This window comes from Loxodonta africana, chromosome 7 (genome assembly GCF_030014295.1).
Source record: "Loxodonta africana isolate mLoxAfr1 chromosome 7, mLoxAfr1.hap2, whole genome shotgun sequence".
Lineage (NCBI taxonomy): Eukaryota > Metazoa > Chordata > Mammalia > Proboscidea > Elephantidae > Loxodonta > Loxodonta africana.
Window position 1 is genome coordinate 79,682,224 of NC_087348.1, and position 14,664 is coordinate 79,696,887.

Genomic DNA, 14,664 nt, shown 5'->3' on the forward strand with positions numbered 1-14,664 from the left:
ACTACAAAAAGACAAATAACCCAATTAAAAAATGAGCAAAAGATATGAACAGCCAATTCACTAAAGAAGACATTCAGATAGCTGACAGATGCATGAGGAAATGCTCATGATCATTAGCCATTACAGAAATGTAAATCAAAACTACAATGAGATTCCATCTCACTCCAACAAGGCTGGCATTAATCCAAAAAACACAAAATCAATGTTGGAGAGGTTGTAGAGAGACTGGAACTCTTAAACACTGCTTTTGGGAATGTAAAATGATACAACCTCTTTGGAAATTGATTTGGCGCTTTCTTAAAAAGCTAGAAATAGAACTAGCACAGGATCCAACAATTCCATTCCTTGGAATATATCCTAGGGAAATAAGAGCCTTTACAAAAACAGATATATGCACACTCATGTTCATTGCAGCATTGTTTACAATAGCAAAAATACTGAAGCAACCAAGATGCACATCAGTGGATGAATGGACAAATAAATCATGGTATATTCACACAATGGAATAGTATGCATTGAAAAAGAACAGTGATGAATCTGTGAAACATTTCATAACATGGAAGAATCTGGAAGGCATTATGCTGAGTGAAATTAGTTGCAAAAGGACAAATATCGCATTAAAAAAAACCAAACCCACTAATTAGATAGTAGATAACTCCTTTAGGTGAAGGGAAATACAACACACAATACAGGCAAGGTCGGCACAACAGGACTAAATCAAAAGCAGTTTCCTGAATAAACTGAATGCTTCGAAGGCCAGTGTAGCAGGGGCGGGGTTTGGGGACAATCGTTTCACGGGACATCTAAGTCAAAGTCAATTGGCATAATAAAATCTACCAAGAAAACATTCTGCGTCCCACTTTGGAGAGCAGCATCTGGGGTCTTAAATGCTAGCAAGTGGTTTTCTATGATGCATCAATTGGTCTCAACCCAACTGGACCAAAGGAGAATGAGGAACACCAAGGACAAAAGGTAATCATGAGTGCAAAAGACAGAAAGGAACACATAAACTACATTAGCCTGAGACCAGAAGAACTAGATGCTTCCCGGCTACAACCAAGGACTGCTGTGACAGGGAACACAACAGAGAACCCCGGAGAGAGCAGGAGAGAAGTAGGATGCAGACCCCAAATTCTCATAAAAAGACCATACTTAATGGTCTGACTGAGACTAGAAAGACCCCGGTGGTCATAGCCCCCAGACCTTCTGTTAGCCCAAGACAGGAACCATTCCCAAAGCCAACTCTTCATACGGATTGGACTGGACAATGGGATAGAAAAAGATGCTGGTGAAGAATGAGCGTCTTTGATCAAGTAGACACTTGAGACTATGTTGGCATCTCCTATCTGGAGGGGAGATGAGAGGGTAGTTAGTTTCACTGATACTATGATGGGTGAGAATATTTTTAAGTTTGCAGACTGAAACGATTGCATCTGTCTTGTGTGCCTTCGGGTTGAGTCTAAGTTGTACCTGGTCCTGTGCCAAGTGCAGTGCTTGAGTGTGTGTAAATGAGAGTGGGCCAGAGTTAGAAACTTTGTCATTACTGGTGTGTTCTGTGGTAGACACTGGGTATGGGTAAAATACCTATGGTGATTGTGCTTATGGGATCTGGGAAGTGCCATATATAGAGCACACCTATGTGTTGTCTTGCCTTGATGCTACTTTGAGTACAATGAGATCTGATGTAGTGGTACTAATTCTAAAGAAATAAAAATCTTTGGCTGGACTCTAACAGGTGCTCCGAGAGGTGCTGAGGAGGTATACTGGCATGTGCCATTTGGATTAGTGCTTGCTCATACTGTTTCCGATTTACTTTAATAGTATACAGTGGAATTGCTTTAAAAATATCATAACCCTGATGTAAAACAGGAAGATGCTTTATGACTGGTTCACTCACTAAGTTGCATTAGCCAAATCTTTTTCTCCAGTGGGTTCCAATTATATGAAAGTCAGTGTCAGCACCTTTTCACCCACCAAGGAACTTTAAGTAGATTTACATTTTCATTCACCTCTTCACCTAACCTAACATCAAATCTGCCTGGTTCTTTTACATTTACTTTCTAATAAAAAGAATAATAATTCAGATTGTAATAGGGGGAAAAAGTCCACCTAACATTATGTTGCAGGCATTTGCTCAGTGCTTTGCAAGTATTATTTTACTAAAGTTAATAACAAGTCTAAAATTGGTACTACCATTGGGTGTAGTGGCTATGAGCTAAGGCTGATAACCAAAAAGTCAGCAGTTTGCATCCACCAGTTGCTCCTTGGAAACTCTATAGGGCAGTTTTACTCTGTCCTATAGGGTCTCTAAGAGTCCAAATTGACTTGATGGCAACGAGTTTGGTTTTGGTTAAGTTTTCAGCTGCTAATTGCAAGTTTGACTGTTAAAACACATTCAGTGGCTCCACAGGACAAAAGACCTGGTGATCTGCTTCAAAAAGATTACAGCCTAGGACACTCCAAAAGGCCATTCTACTCTGTTCTATAAGGTCACTATGAGTTGAAATTGACTCAATGGCACACAGCAACAACATTGTCCCAATTTAGTCCCTGGGTGGCACAAACAGTTAAGCTCTTGATTACTAACCCCAAGGTTGGAGATTCAAACCTACCCAGAGGTGCCTTTGAAGAAAGTCCTGGCAATCTGCATCTAAAAGCTTTCACCTTGAAAACCCTGCAGAGATTGCAGTCTCTCTGTCTCTCTGTGTGTGTGTCTCAGGATGCTTATATATTATTAGAAAGTAGTGAATAATTAGCTTTAGAAAATGCATTCTAGATAGAATAAAAAGGAAGAAATTAGTCCAAAGTAAATAAAAGACACAGTGAGAACTATGATGGTGCAGTGGTTAAGAGCTACAGCTGCTAACCAAAAGGTTGGCAGTTTGAATCCATCAGCCACTACTTGGAAACCCTATGAGGCAGTTCTACTCTGTCCTATTGGGTCACTATGCTTCAGAATCACCTCGATGGCAATGAGTTTTTTTTGGTTTTGAGACAGTGAGATCACCTTATTTGTTACTAGAAACAATTTTTGTGTGTATGGGTGTGTGTGTCGGGCTGAGCAAGGACTAAAGCCCACACCCTGTGACTTTCACCGAATACTTTCTTAAGTTGCCAAGTGTCTTACTGTCCATCCATGATCCTGTTAGACTCCTTGCTCCTCTCTGACTTTCTGGTTAAGAAGAATATACTTCTAGAACTCAGTTTTATTTGTATCCCTTCTAACCACTTTGAGTTCAAAGCAACAACAATGTTCCATTCATTTTTGTATCCTTGATGGCTCACAGAATTCTCAGGACAGTGTGTTCAAAACTGTCCAATTAATATCTATTAATTATAATCTCAAATTGGATAAACTAGGTATTGTAACGTGTTTTCTTAACCTTCAGTGTATTTTTTTTAAGGGTTTCATTTTTCTCTTTCCTGTATCAGGAATCTCCTTGACCCTTTCTCCTTTATTTCCATGTTTGTATTCCTATTTATCCAAAATTCAGAGATTTTTTTTTGAAAATAATATTCACCTGGGTTATTTTATATTTCAGTATTATTATTGGATCATAGACTACAATCTTTTCAATCATTTTTTCATTAGCGGAGCTAAGTTTACATATCACAAACTATGACTCCTTAAATTATGATAAATGTCCAAAGTGCAGGCACCATTGAGGAGGAGGATTTAGAAGTCTCTCAAATCTAATAAAACTCATTACTTATTTTTTTCTTAGATGTGTGTATATATATATATATATACACACACACACACACCACATACACACACAGAGAAAACAGTGATGTCATTGAAGCGTGAGAGACAAAGACCTAAACACAGACCAATGGAAATTTCTCATCATTTAGGACCCAAATTTCAATTCCTAAAGCTTTTTTTCCAATATATTCCTTTCTATAAAAATAGAATAACACAACACAAACCACAAAATATCCAAAGTTGTATTTTCAGTAATACAAAATTCATGAAACATTAACAGGTATATTTTCAGGAACATGAAATTTTCACCCTAGAGTCTGCCAAAAAATCTCTCAAATTTTGGACAAATAAGAATAGAAACATGGAAATAAAGGAGACAGGGTCAAGGAGATTCCTGATAGACGAATAAGAAAAATGAAAACCTTAAAAAAATACTCTGGCAGGCCAAGATGGCTGGCTAGGTAGAATCTAACGCGGATCCCTCTTGCAAGAAAGACTCAGAAAAACAAGTGAATCAATCATATACATGACAATCTACGAACCCTGACCATCAATCACAGAACTAAAGAGTTGACCTGAGTGACAGGGGAGCGAAAAGCCGCACCCTGAAGCAGTGATCGTTTCTGGAACTGGTGTCCCGTGCCACAGCCTTGAGCCCTTTTGGTTCCTTGGTGACAGAGTGGTGGGGCTGATTGCGACTTACTGAGAGAGGGTAAGCACAGGTAGCAGCCCTATCCCTGAACCCCCTGGAGTAACCTCAGTAGAGACACAGCCAGCGCAAGCATGCTGCACACTGACGTGGCTCACAAGAGAATGAGCAACCACAGGGAAGCAGCAACTGTTTTCAGAGCCTGGAGACAGCATCCTAGTCAGAAAACCTTGGTGCCGGGCTTTGGACTAAGCGCAGAGGAGCTGAGCACGGCTTCATGAGACAGCGAAAGCACGGAAAGCAGCCCTAGACCCCTGAAGTAACCTCAGGGGAAACCCAGCCAGCACACGCAGACTGCACAATGAGGCGGCTGACAGGAGGAGAAATCACTGGAAAGCAGTGACTGGTTTTGGATCCTGGAGTGCAGCATCCCAGCCAGAAAACTTTGGGGCTGGGCCTTGGACTAGGAGCAGAGGAGCTGATCACAGCTCCCTAAGGTGGGGCAAACACAGGCCTCAGGCCTGCCCTCTGGGGCAATCTCGACCCAGCCAGGGCACACAGGCTACATGCCCCTCTGGAATCTCAGATAAAGCAGTCATCACCAAGCAAGATAAGTAACTTTGTCTGTATTGCCATGTGCTACTCTATCCTATCTGATTCCTTCCCTCCCTGCTCAAGGTGGCTTCATTAACATTGAAATTTCCTGGGCCAGGGAGTGAAGTGCTCTTCAGGGTTATTTATTTTTTTTTCTAACCCATTCTCCTGGCCTGAGAGAAGCAGTAACTAACAACCTGGGGTGGGGGGGTGGGAATCCTTTCCTGACTTCCCTAAACTGGGATAAAAATATAGAACCAGCTCCAGCCAAGCATATGAGACCCACAGTCTTTGGCTTTCATCCCTACGGGGAACAAGGTGGCTATTATAAGGCAAAGGCAATTCTGATAGAGATCTGACTGTAATTATTTAGCGGAGCAGTGGAAAGACAAGTTTTCGAGGTCTGATGCCTCTCTACCTATTAAATAGAGCCCTCACTGATCCACAGTGGGAAACTGAGGGCTGAAACTCCACCCAAACCACCTAGCCACCTGCTAAAGGGATCTGAGGATAGTGACGCCTACCAATCTTTAGAGGTACAAGCATTGGGTACCTAAGGCACAGCTTCAGAGCCCACCCACCAAAATGCTCTAGGAATAGAGACACACTCACCTCACTGGCACGTGGGGGAAGGCTGTCAACATCCTGCCCTCCTTGGGGTGTGACCCACTGCCACTACTAAATCTGGTGCATACAACTATCACCACTACTCCTCTAAGTTAATAGGTGACAGTCTACACCACACACTTGCTGACTCAAAATCAGAACACCTAAGCTGATTCTATTCAAGAATAGTGAATGGACTTGTAGGCTTATATATCTGAAGACAGCTCAAATGAGATGGTAAAAGGACATAAGTGATTCAAAGGCTACAAAAATCAAGACAGAGCAATCTAGGAGCCCATCTGGGTATATTGAAACAAAACAAAGCAAGAAGAAAGACTCAGTGAGCAAATATAAAGTAAATCATTACAATATCTTATAGATGGCTCAGAGACAGCAGTAGATATCAAATAACATAAAGAAGCAGACCATGATTGCTTCTACAATATGCAAATTAAAGAATCAAAATCTTTCCCAAATGAAGATACAATCCTGGAATTGCCAGATGCAGAATATAAAAAACTAATTTACAGAATGCTTCAAGGCATCAGGATGACCTCAGAAATGAAATAAGGCAATCAACAGAAAAAGCCAAGGAACATACTGATAAAGCAGTCAAAGAAATCAAAAAGATTATTCAAGAACATAGTGGAAAAATTAATAAGCTGCAAGAGTCCATAGAGAGACAGCATTCAGAAATCCAAAAGATTAACAGTAAAATTACAGAATTAGACAACTTAATAGGAAGTCAGAGGAGCTGATTAGAGGAATTGGATTGCAGAGTGGGGGAGTTGGAGGATAGGGCAATTGACACCAATATAGTTGAAGAAAAATCAGATAAAAGAATTCGAAAAAATGAAAAAACCCTAAGAATCATGTGGGACTCTATCAGGAAGAATAAGTTGCTTGTGATTGGAGTTCCTGAACAGGGAGGGATAGCAAAAAATACACAGAGTTGTTGAAGATCTGTTGGCAGAAAACTTCCCTGGCATCATGAAAGCTGAAAGGATATCTATCCAAGATGCTCATCGAACCACATACAAGATTCATCCAAAAAGAAAATGATGAAGGCACATTATCATCAAACTTGCCAAAACTAAAGATAAAAAGAAAAATTTAAAAGCAGCCAGGGATAAAAGAAAAGTCACCTACAAAGGAGAATCAATAAGAACAAGTTCAGACTACTTGGCAGAAACCATGCAGGCAAGAAGGCAATGGGATGACATATACAGAACACTGAAGGAGAAAAACTGTCAGTCAAAAATCGAAGCTGAAATTAAAACATTTACAGATAAACACAAGCTTAGAGAAATTGCAAAAACCAAACCAAAGCTACAAGAATTACTAAAAGAAATTCTTTGGTCAGAAAATCAATAATATTAGATAGCAACACAACACAAGGTCACAGAACAGAACATTCTGATATCAACTCAAATAGGGAAATCACAAAAACAAAATAAGGTTAATTTAAAAAAGAAAAAAATGCTCAGAACAGAATCATTGAAGTCATTATGTAAAAGATTACAATAATCAAAAAAGAGGGACTGAATACAGGAGGCATAGATCTTCCATATGGAGAGGAAAACAAGGCGATACGGGACAATACAAGTTAGGTTCTTACTTAGAAAAATAGGGGTAAATATTAAGGTAACCACAAAGAGGTCTAACAATTCCATACTTAAAATAACCAAGAAAAACATGATTCAGCAAAAACAAATTCAATTACAATGAAAATCAGGAACACACAATTTACAAAGAAAAACTTCTCAGCACAAAAAAGTAAGTGGAAAAATGAAATTGTCAACAACACACACAAAAAGGCATTAAAATGACAGCACTAAATTCATACTTACCTATAAATAAGTTGAATGTAAATGGTCTAAATGTACCAATAAAGAGAGAGTGAGTCTCAGACTGGATAAAAAAACACGATCTGTCTATATCCTGTCTATAAGAGACACACCTTAGACTCCAAGACAAAGAAAAACTAAAACTCAAAGGATTGAAAAAATGTATCAAGCAAACAACAATCAGAAAAGAGCAGGAGTGGCAATACTAATTTCTAACAAAATAGACTTCAAAGTTAAACCCACCAAAAAGGATAAAGAAGGACACAACATAATGATTAAAGGGACAATTGACCAGGAAGATATAACCATATTAAATATTTACACATCCAGTGACAGATCTGCTAGATACATAAAACAAACTTTACCAGAATTGAAAAGTGAGATAGACAGGTCCACAATTATAGTAGGAGTATTCAACCTACCACTTTCAGAGAAGGACAGGACTTCCAGTAAGAAGCTCAATAGAGACACGGAAGATCTAATTGCTACAATCAACCAACTTGACCTCATAGACTTATACAGAACACTCTACCCAATGGGTGGGTGTAAAGTATACTTTATTTTCTAGTACAGACAGAACATTCTCTAGAATAGACCACATATGGGGTCATAAAACAAACCTTTGCAGAATCCAAAAGATTGAAAATTTACAAAGCATTTTCTCAGACTATAAGGCCATAAAAGTAGTAATCAATAACAGAAAAATCAGGGAAAAGAAATCAAATACTTGGAAACTGAACAACACCCTGCTCAAAAAAGACTGGGTCATAAAAGACATTAAAGAGGGAATAAAGAAATTCATAGAATGCAACGAGAATGAAAACACTTCCTATTAAAACCTCTGGGACACAGCAAAAGCAGTGCTCAGAGGTCAGTTGATATCGATAAATGCACACATACATAAAGAAGAAAGAGCCAAAATCAGAGAACTGTCCCTACAACTTGAACAAATAGAAAGTGAGCAACGAAAGAATCCATCAGGCACCAGAAGAAAACAATACAAATTAGAGCAAAATTCAATGAATTAGAGAACAGGAAAACAATTGAAAGAATTAACAAAGCCAAAAGCTGGTTCTTTGAAAATATTAACAAAATTGATAAACCATTGGCCAGACTGACCAAAGAAATACAGGAAAGGAAACAGATAACCTGAATAAGAAATGAGATGGGCCATATCACAATGGACCCAACTGAAATTAAAAGAATCATATCAGATTACTATGAAAAATTGTACTCTAACAAATTTGAAAACCTAGAAGAAATGAATGAATTCCTAGAAACACACTACCTATCTAAACTAACACAATCAGAAGTAGAATAACTAAATAGACCCAAAACAAAAAAAGAGATTGAAAAGGTAATCAAAAAACTCCCAGCAACAACAAAAAAACCCTGTCCCAGACGGCTTCACTGCAGAGTTCTATCAAACTTTCAGAGAAGAGTTAACACCATTACTCCTAAAGGTATTTCAAAACATAAGAAAGGATGGAATACCATCTAACTCATTCTATGAAGCCAGCATATCCCTGATACCAAAATCAGGTAAAGACACCACACAAAAAAAAAAAAAAAAGAAAAAAGAAAATTACAGACCTATATCCCTCATAAACATAGATGCAAAAATCCTCAAAAAAATTCTAGCCAATAGAATTCAACAACATATCAAAAAAAAAAAAAATCCACCACGACCAAGTGGGATTTATACCAGGTATGTTTTTATGCAAGGTTGGTTCAATATTAGAAAGACCATTAATGTAATCCACTGTATAAATAAAACAAAAGATAAAAACCACATGATCTTATCGATTCATGCAGAAAACGCATTTGACAAAGTCCAACACCCATTCATGATAAAAACACTCAGCAAAATAGTAATAGAAGGGAAATTCCTAAAAATAATAAAGGGCATTTATACAAAGCGAACAGCCAACATCATCCTAAATGGAGAGAGCCCGAAAGCATTGCCCTTGAGTACAGGAACCAGATAAGGATGCCCTTTCTCACCACTCTTATTCAACATTGTGCTGGATGTCCTAGCCAGAGCAATTAGGCTAGTAAAAGAAGTAAAGGGCATCCGGATTGCCAAGAAGAAGTAAAAGTATCTCTATTTGCAGATGACATGATCTTATACACAGAAAACCCTGAGGAATCCTCCAGAAAACTACTGAAACTAATAGAAGAGTTTGGGAGTGTTTCAGGTTACAGGTAAACATACAAAAATCACTTGGATTTCTCTACATCAACAAAAAGAACACCGAAGAGGAAATCACCAAATCAATACCATTCACAGTAGCCCCCAAGAAGATAAAATACTTAGGAATAAATCTTACCAAAGATGTAAAAGACCTATACAAAGAAAACTACAATGTACAACTGCAAGAAACTAAAAGGGACCTACATAAGTGGAAAAGCCTACCTTGCTCATGGATAGGAAGACTTAACATTGTAAAAATGTCTATTCTACCAAAAGCCATCTATACATACAAAGCACTTCCGATCCAAATTCCAACGACATTTTTTAATGTGATGGAGAAACAAAACGTCAACTTTGTATGGAAGAGAAAGAAGCCCCAGATAAGTAAAACATTACTGAGAAAGAAGAAGAAAGTGGGAGGTCCCACTCTACCTGATTTTAGAACATATTATACAGCCACAGTAGTCAAAACAGCCTGGTACTGGAACAGCAACAGGCACAAAGACCAATGGAACAGATTTGAGAACCCAGATATAAACCCATTCACATATGAGCAGTTGATACTTGACAAAGGCCCAGTGTCAGTTATATGGGGAAAAGACAGTCTTTTTAACAAATGGTGCTGGCATAACTGGATATCCATCTGCAAAAAAAATGAAACAGAAACCATACCTCACACCATGCACAAAAACTAACTCCAAGTGGATCAAAGACCTAAACATAAAGACTAAAATGATAAAGATCATGGAAGAAAAAATAGGGACAACGTCAGGAGCCCTAATACAAGTCATAAACAGAATACAAAATATTACCAAAAATGACAAAGGGAAATCAGATAACTGGGAGCTCCTAAAAATCAAACACCTATGCTCATCTAAAGACTTCACCAAAAGAGTAAAAAGACCACCTACAGACCGGGAAAGAATTTTCAGCTATGACATCTCCGACCAGCGCCTGATCTCTAAAATCTACATGATTCTGTCAAAACTCAACCACAAAAAGACAAACAACCAAATTAAAAATTGGGCAAAGGATATGAACACGCACTTTACTAAAGAAGATATTCAGGCTGCTAACAGATAACAGATACATGAGGAAATGCTCTCGATCATTAGCCATTAGAGAAATGCAAATTAAAACTACGATGAGATTCCATCTCACTCCAACAAGGCTGGCATTAACCCAAAAAACACAAAATAATAAATGTTGAAGAGGCTGCAGAGAGATTGGAACACTTATACACTGCTGGTGGGAATGTCAAATGGTAAAACCACTTTGGGAATCGATTTGGCGCTTCTTTAAAAAGCTAGAAATAGAACTACCAGCAATCCCATTCCTTGGAATATACCCTAGAGAAATAAGAGCCTTTACACGAACGGATATATGCAAACCCATGTTTATTGCAGCACTGCTTACAATAGCAAAAAGATGGAAGCAACGAAGGTGCAGATCAAGGGATGAATGGATAAATAAATTATGGTATATTCACACATTGGAATACTACGCATCAATAAAGAACAGTGACGAATCTGTGAAACATTTCATAACATGGAGGAACTTGGAAGGCATTATGCTGAGTGAAATTAGGCAGTTTCAAAAGGACAAATATTGTATAAGACCACTATTATAAGAACTTGAGAAATAGTTTAAACTGAGAAGAAAACATTCTTTTGTGGTTACGAGAGCGGGGAGGGAGAGGGGTGGGAGAGGTGTATTCACTAATTAGATAGTAGATAAGAACTACTTTAGGTGAAGGGAAAGACAGCACACAATACAGGGGAGGTCAGCACAATTGGACTAAACCAAAAGCAAAGAAGTTTCCTGAATAAACGGAATGCTTTGAAGGTCAGAGGAGCAAGGGCGGGGGTTTGGGGACACCTAGGTCAATTGACACAATAAATTCTCTTAAGAAAACATTCTGCATCCCACCTTGAAGTGTGGTGTCTGGGGTCTTAAATGCTAACAAGCGGCCATCTAAGATGCATCAATTGGTCTCAACCCACCTAGATCAAAGGAGAATGAAGAACACCAAGGACACAAGGTAATTATGAACCCAAGAGACAGAATGGGCCACATGAACTAGAGACTACATCATCCTGAGACCAGAAGAACTCGATGGTGCCCAGGTACAACCGATGACTGCCCTGACAGGGAGCATAACAGAGAACCCCTGAGGGAGCAGGAGCACAGTGGGATGCAGACCCCAAATTCTCATAAAAAGACCAGGCTTAATGGTCTGAATAAGACTAGAAGAATCCCGGCGGTCATGGTCCCCAAACCTTCTGTTGGCCCAGGACAGGAACCATTCCTGAAGCCAAGTCATCAGATATGGAAGGGACTGGACAATGAGGCGGAGAGAGATGCTGATGAAGAGTGAGCTACTTGCATCAGGTGGACACTTGAGACTATATTGGCATCTCCTGTCTGGAGGGGAGATGGGAGGGTAGAGGGGGTTAGAACTGGCAAAATGGTCACAAAAGGAGAGACTGGAAGGAGGAAGCAGGCTGACTCATTAGGGGGAGAGTAAGTGGGAGTATGTAGTAAGGTGTATATAAGTTTACATGTGAGAGACTGACTTGATTGTGAACTTTCACTGAAAGCACAATAAAAATTATTCAAAAAGAAAAAAAAAAAAACCCCTGAAGGTTAAGAAACCAAGTCACAATACCTAGTTTATCCAATTTGCGTTTATAATTAATAGATATGAATTGCATCCCATTCATACATTTAAAAAAACCTACAGCCGTTGAGTCGATTTTGACTCACAGCAACCATATATGACGGAGCATAACTGCCTCATAGGGTTTCCATGGAGCACCTGGTAGATTTGAACCTCCGGCCTGTTGATTAGCAGCCATAGCACTTACCACTACACCACCAGGGCTTCCACCCATACATTACTGACTCATAAACCATCATACTGTAGGAATGTAGAAATTCAATTCCTGCTGTCCTTATCACCACCCTTTCTTCAATAATCTTTGGATTCCTTGCTTGATCTCCTGGGTTCGCACTCCATAAACAATGGGGTTGAGGGCTGCAGGAATGATGTGGTGGAGGACATTGAGCAAGACTGGCACATCAGGGGAGACCTTCTTCTTAGCCACATGAGTAAGGACGAAGACTAGGAGGATGGTGCTAAAGAAAAGAATAAGGATGAAGTGGGAGCCACATGTGCTTAGGGCCTTGGCCACAGCACTCTCTGTCTTGAGTCTCAGCACAGCTTGCAGTATGAAGGCATAGGAGAGGAAGATGAGGAGGAGGTCAGATCCTAGCAGGGTCCAGCCTCCAGCAAATTGGTAGAGGCGATTGATGGTGACATCATCACAGGAGAGCCTTGAGACAGACATATTGGCGCAGATGCAGTTCTCAATGACATTTCTGCCACAGTAGTAGAGTCTTGCTGAGAGAATGGGAATGGGCAAAGTCATAAAGATATTCCTGGCCAAAATAAACATGGCAGCCTTGGTCACAAATTGGTCAGTGATAATGGATGCATACCGAAGCGGGTGGCAAATGGCCACGTAACGGTCGTAGGCCATGACCATGAATGTGCAGGACTCCATGGCCAGGAAGCAATTCATGATGTACATCTGGAGGAAGCAGGCAGAGAAGCTGATGGACCTGAAGTCAAACCAGAAGATGGCCAGGACCTTGGGAATAACAGTGAGACAGAGCACAATGTCCAGCAGGGAGAGGAAGCTAAGCAAGTAGTACATGGGCTCATGCAGGGAGGTCTCCAGTCGAATGGTGATCAGGAGGGTAGCATTGGCCCCCATGGCCAGGAAGAAGAGAAGGCTGAGGGGCAGGGGCAGCCAGAGCTGCCAGCTGGAGGACCTGATGAAACAATTTAAGAGGAAGTCTGAAACCTCAAAGGAGATGGTGCCATTTTGCTGAGCTGTCATATTGTCATATGTTTCTACAGTTTTCTTGATCTGTAAAATTAAGATAAAAATTAGCTACTGACTCAAGCAAGACACATGAAGATAGAAGAATTTTTCTTACCTGGGTGCACCTTGTGGATTCCAGCAGGTTACACAGAACAAGTAAATTTATGTGCTTATTCTTTGTGCCATGCTGAAGGGATATTTCTATCATTTTAAACAGTAAAGAGGACTGAGGTAATATGATTTGTTTACACATACTATTTGTTTAATATTTATTTTTGATAGAATTATTAGGTCTTCATAGAAACTAAAGATGGAGAAAATTAATTAGCTAGAATATGAATAACAAGTGCAGAAGTTTCTTTCAGATATTACAAACATGGAAGCATCACTCCGATATATTAGGAATCACTTAGTTCAGAGGAATCTGTTAGTCAATTGTAAACTCAATTAAATAATCAATAGGTTAAAATAGAAAAACAAATTTATACAGTAAAGAAATTATCAGACTACTCACTAGTATAAAGGTTAAGTAATGTTTGATGAGGCTTTGTTTTCAATTACGTGTGCGTTTATGTATACATACATAATGTGTTTATTGGTTTGTGTACAAATTGAATTTATCACACATCACATCAGAAAAGTTTGAAAAGCATTCACTTCATTGATAAGGAAGGTGAAATATAATTTCACTACCATTTTGTTTGTTTTACACATAGATACACACTCAAAAATTCAGGGTATCTTTTAAAAAAAGACTTTAAAATGGGATCATTGTGTTGCTTTGCAGTCATCCACAGGATAGTTGAAAGTTATATAAATCAATTTGAAGAACAAGAACTAAGAAGATTTTTATAACGGGCAAGCCTCCAAATTTGTACTTAAAAATTTCTTCTCTGTTTTCTTTTTAATGACCACATAGGCTGCCATATCTGCAATTTTACCATTAAAATAAACTCAGATAACTAGCAGAGACCCAAAGAAATGTCCCTAGTCCCCATGTCATTTTATGGCCTTTGGCTGTATTAATTTTGCTTCAATTAGAGATTTTATAAAATTGTCACAGAAAATAAAATAAATTTCCATTTTTGTCTAAAAAGTAGTAGTTTTCATTTGGCAGGTATTCTTTTCCTCTCTTATATCTTAGATCTTCGTACTTATAGTATTCCTAGCTTTTAGAA

The 14,664-nt window shown here is 39.0% G+C and overlaps 1 protein-coding gene across 1 annotated transcript; it reads right to left on the minus strand.

The window, feature by feature from the left end:
• Positions 1 to 11,699: 11,699 nt before the first annotated feature.
• Positions 11,700 to 13,501, minus strand: LOC135231706 (olfactory receptor 56A3). The gene has a single exon (XM_064288534.1). It carries the CDS (start codon positions 13,499 to 13,501, stop codon positions 12,554 to 12,556), a length of 948 nt encoding a protein of 315 aa, XP_064144604.1. The 3' UTR covers positions 11,700 to 12,553.
• Between the last annotated feature and the right edge of the window lie 1,163 nt (positions 13,502 to 14,664).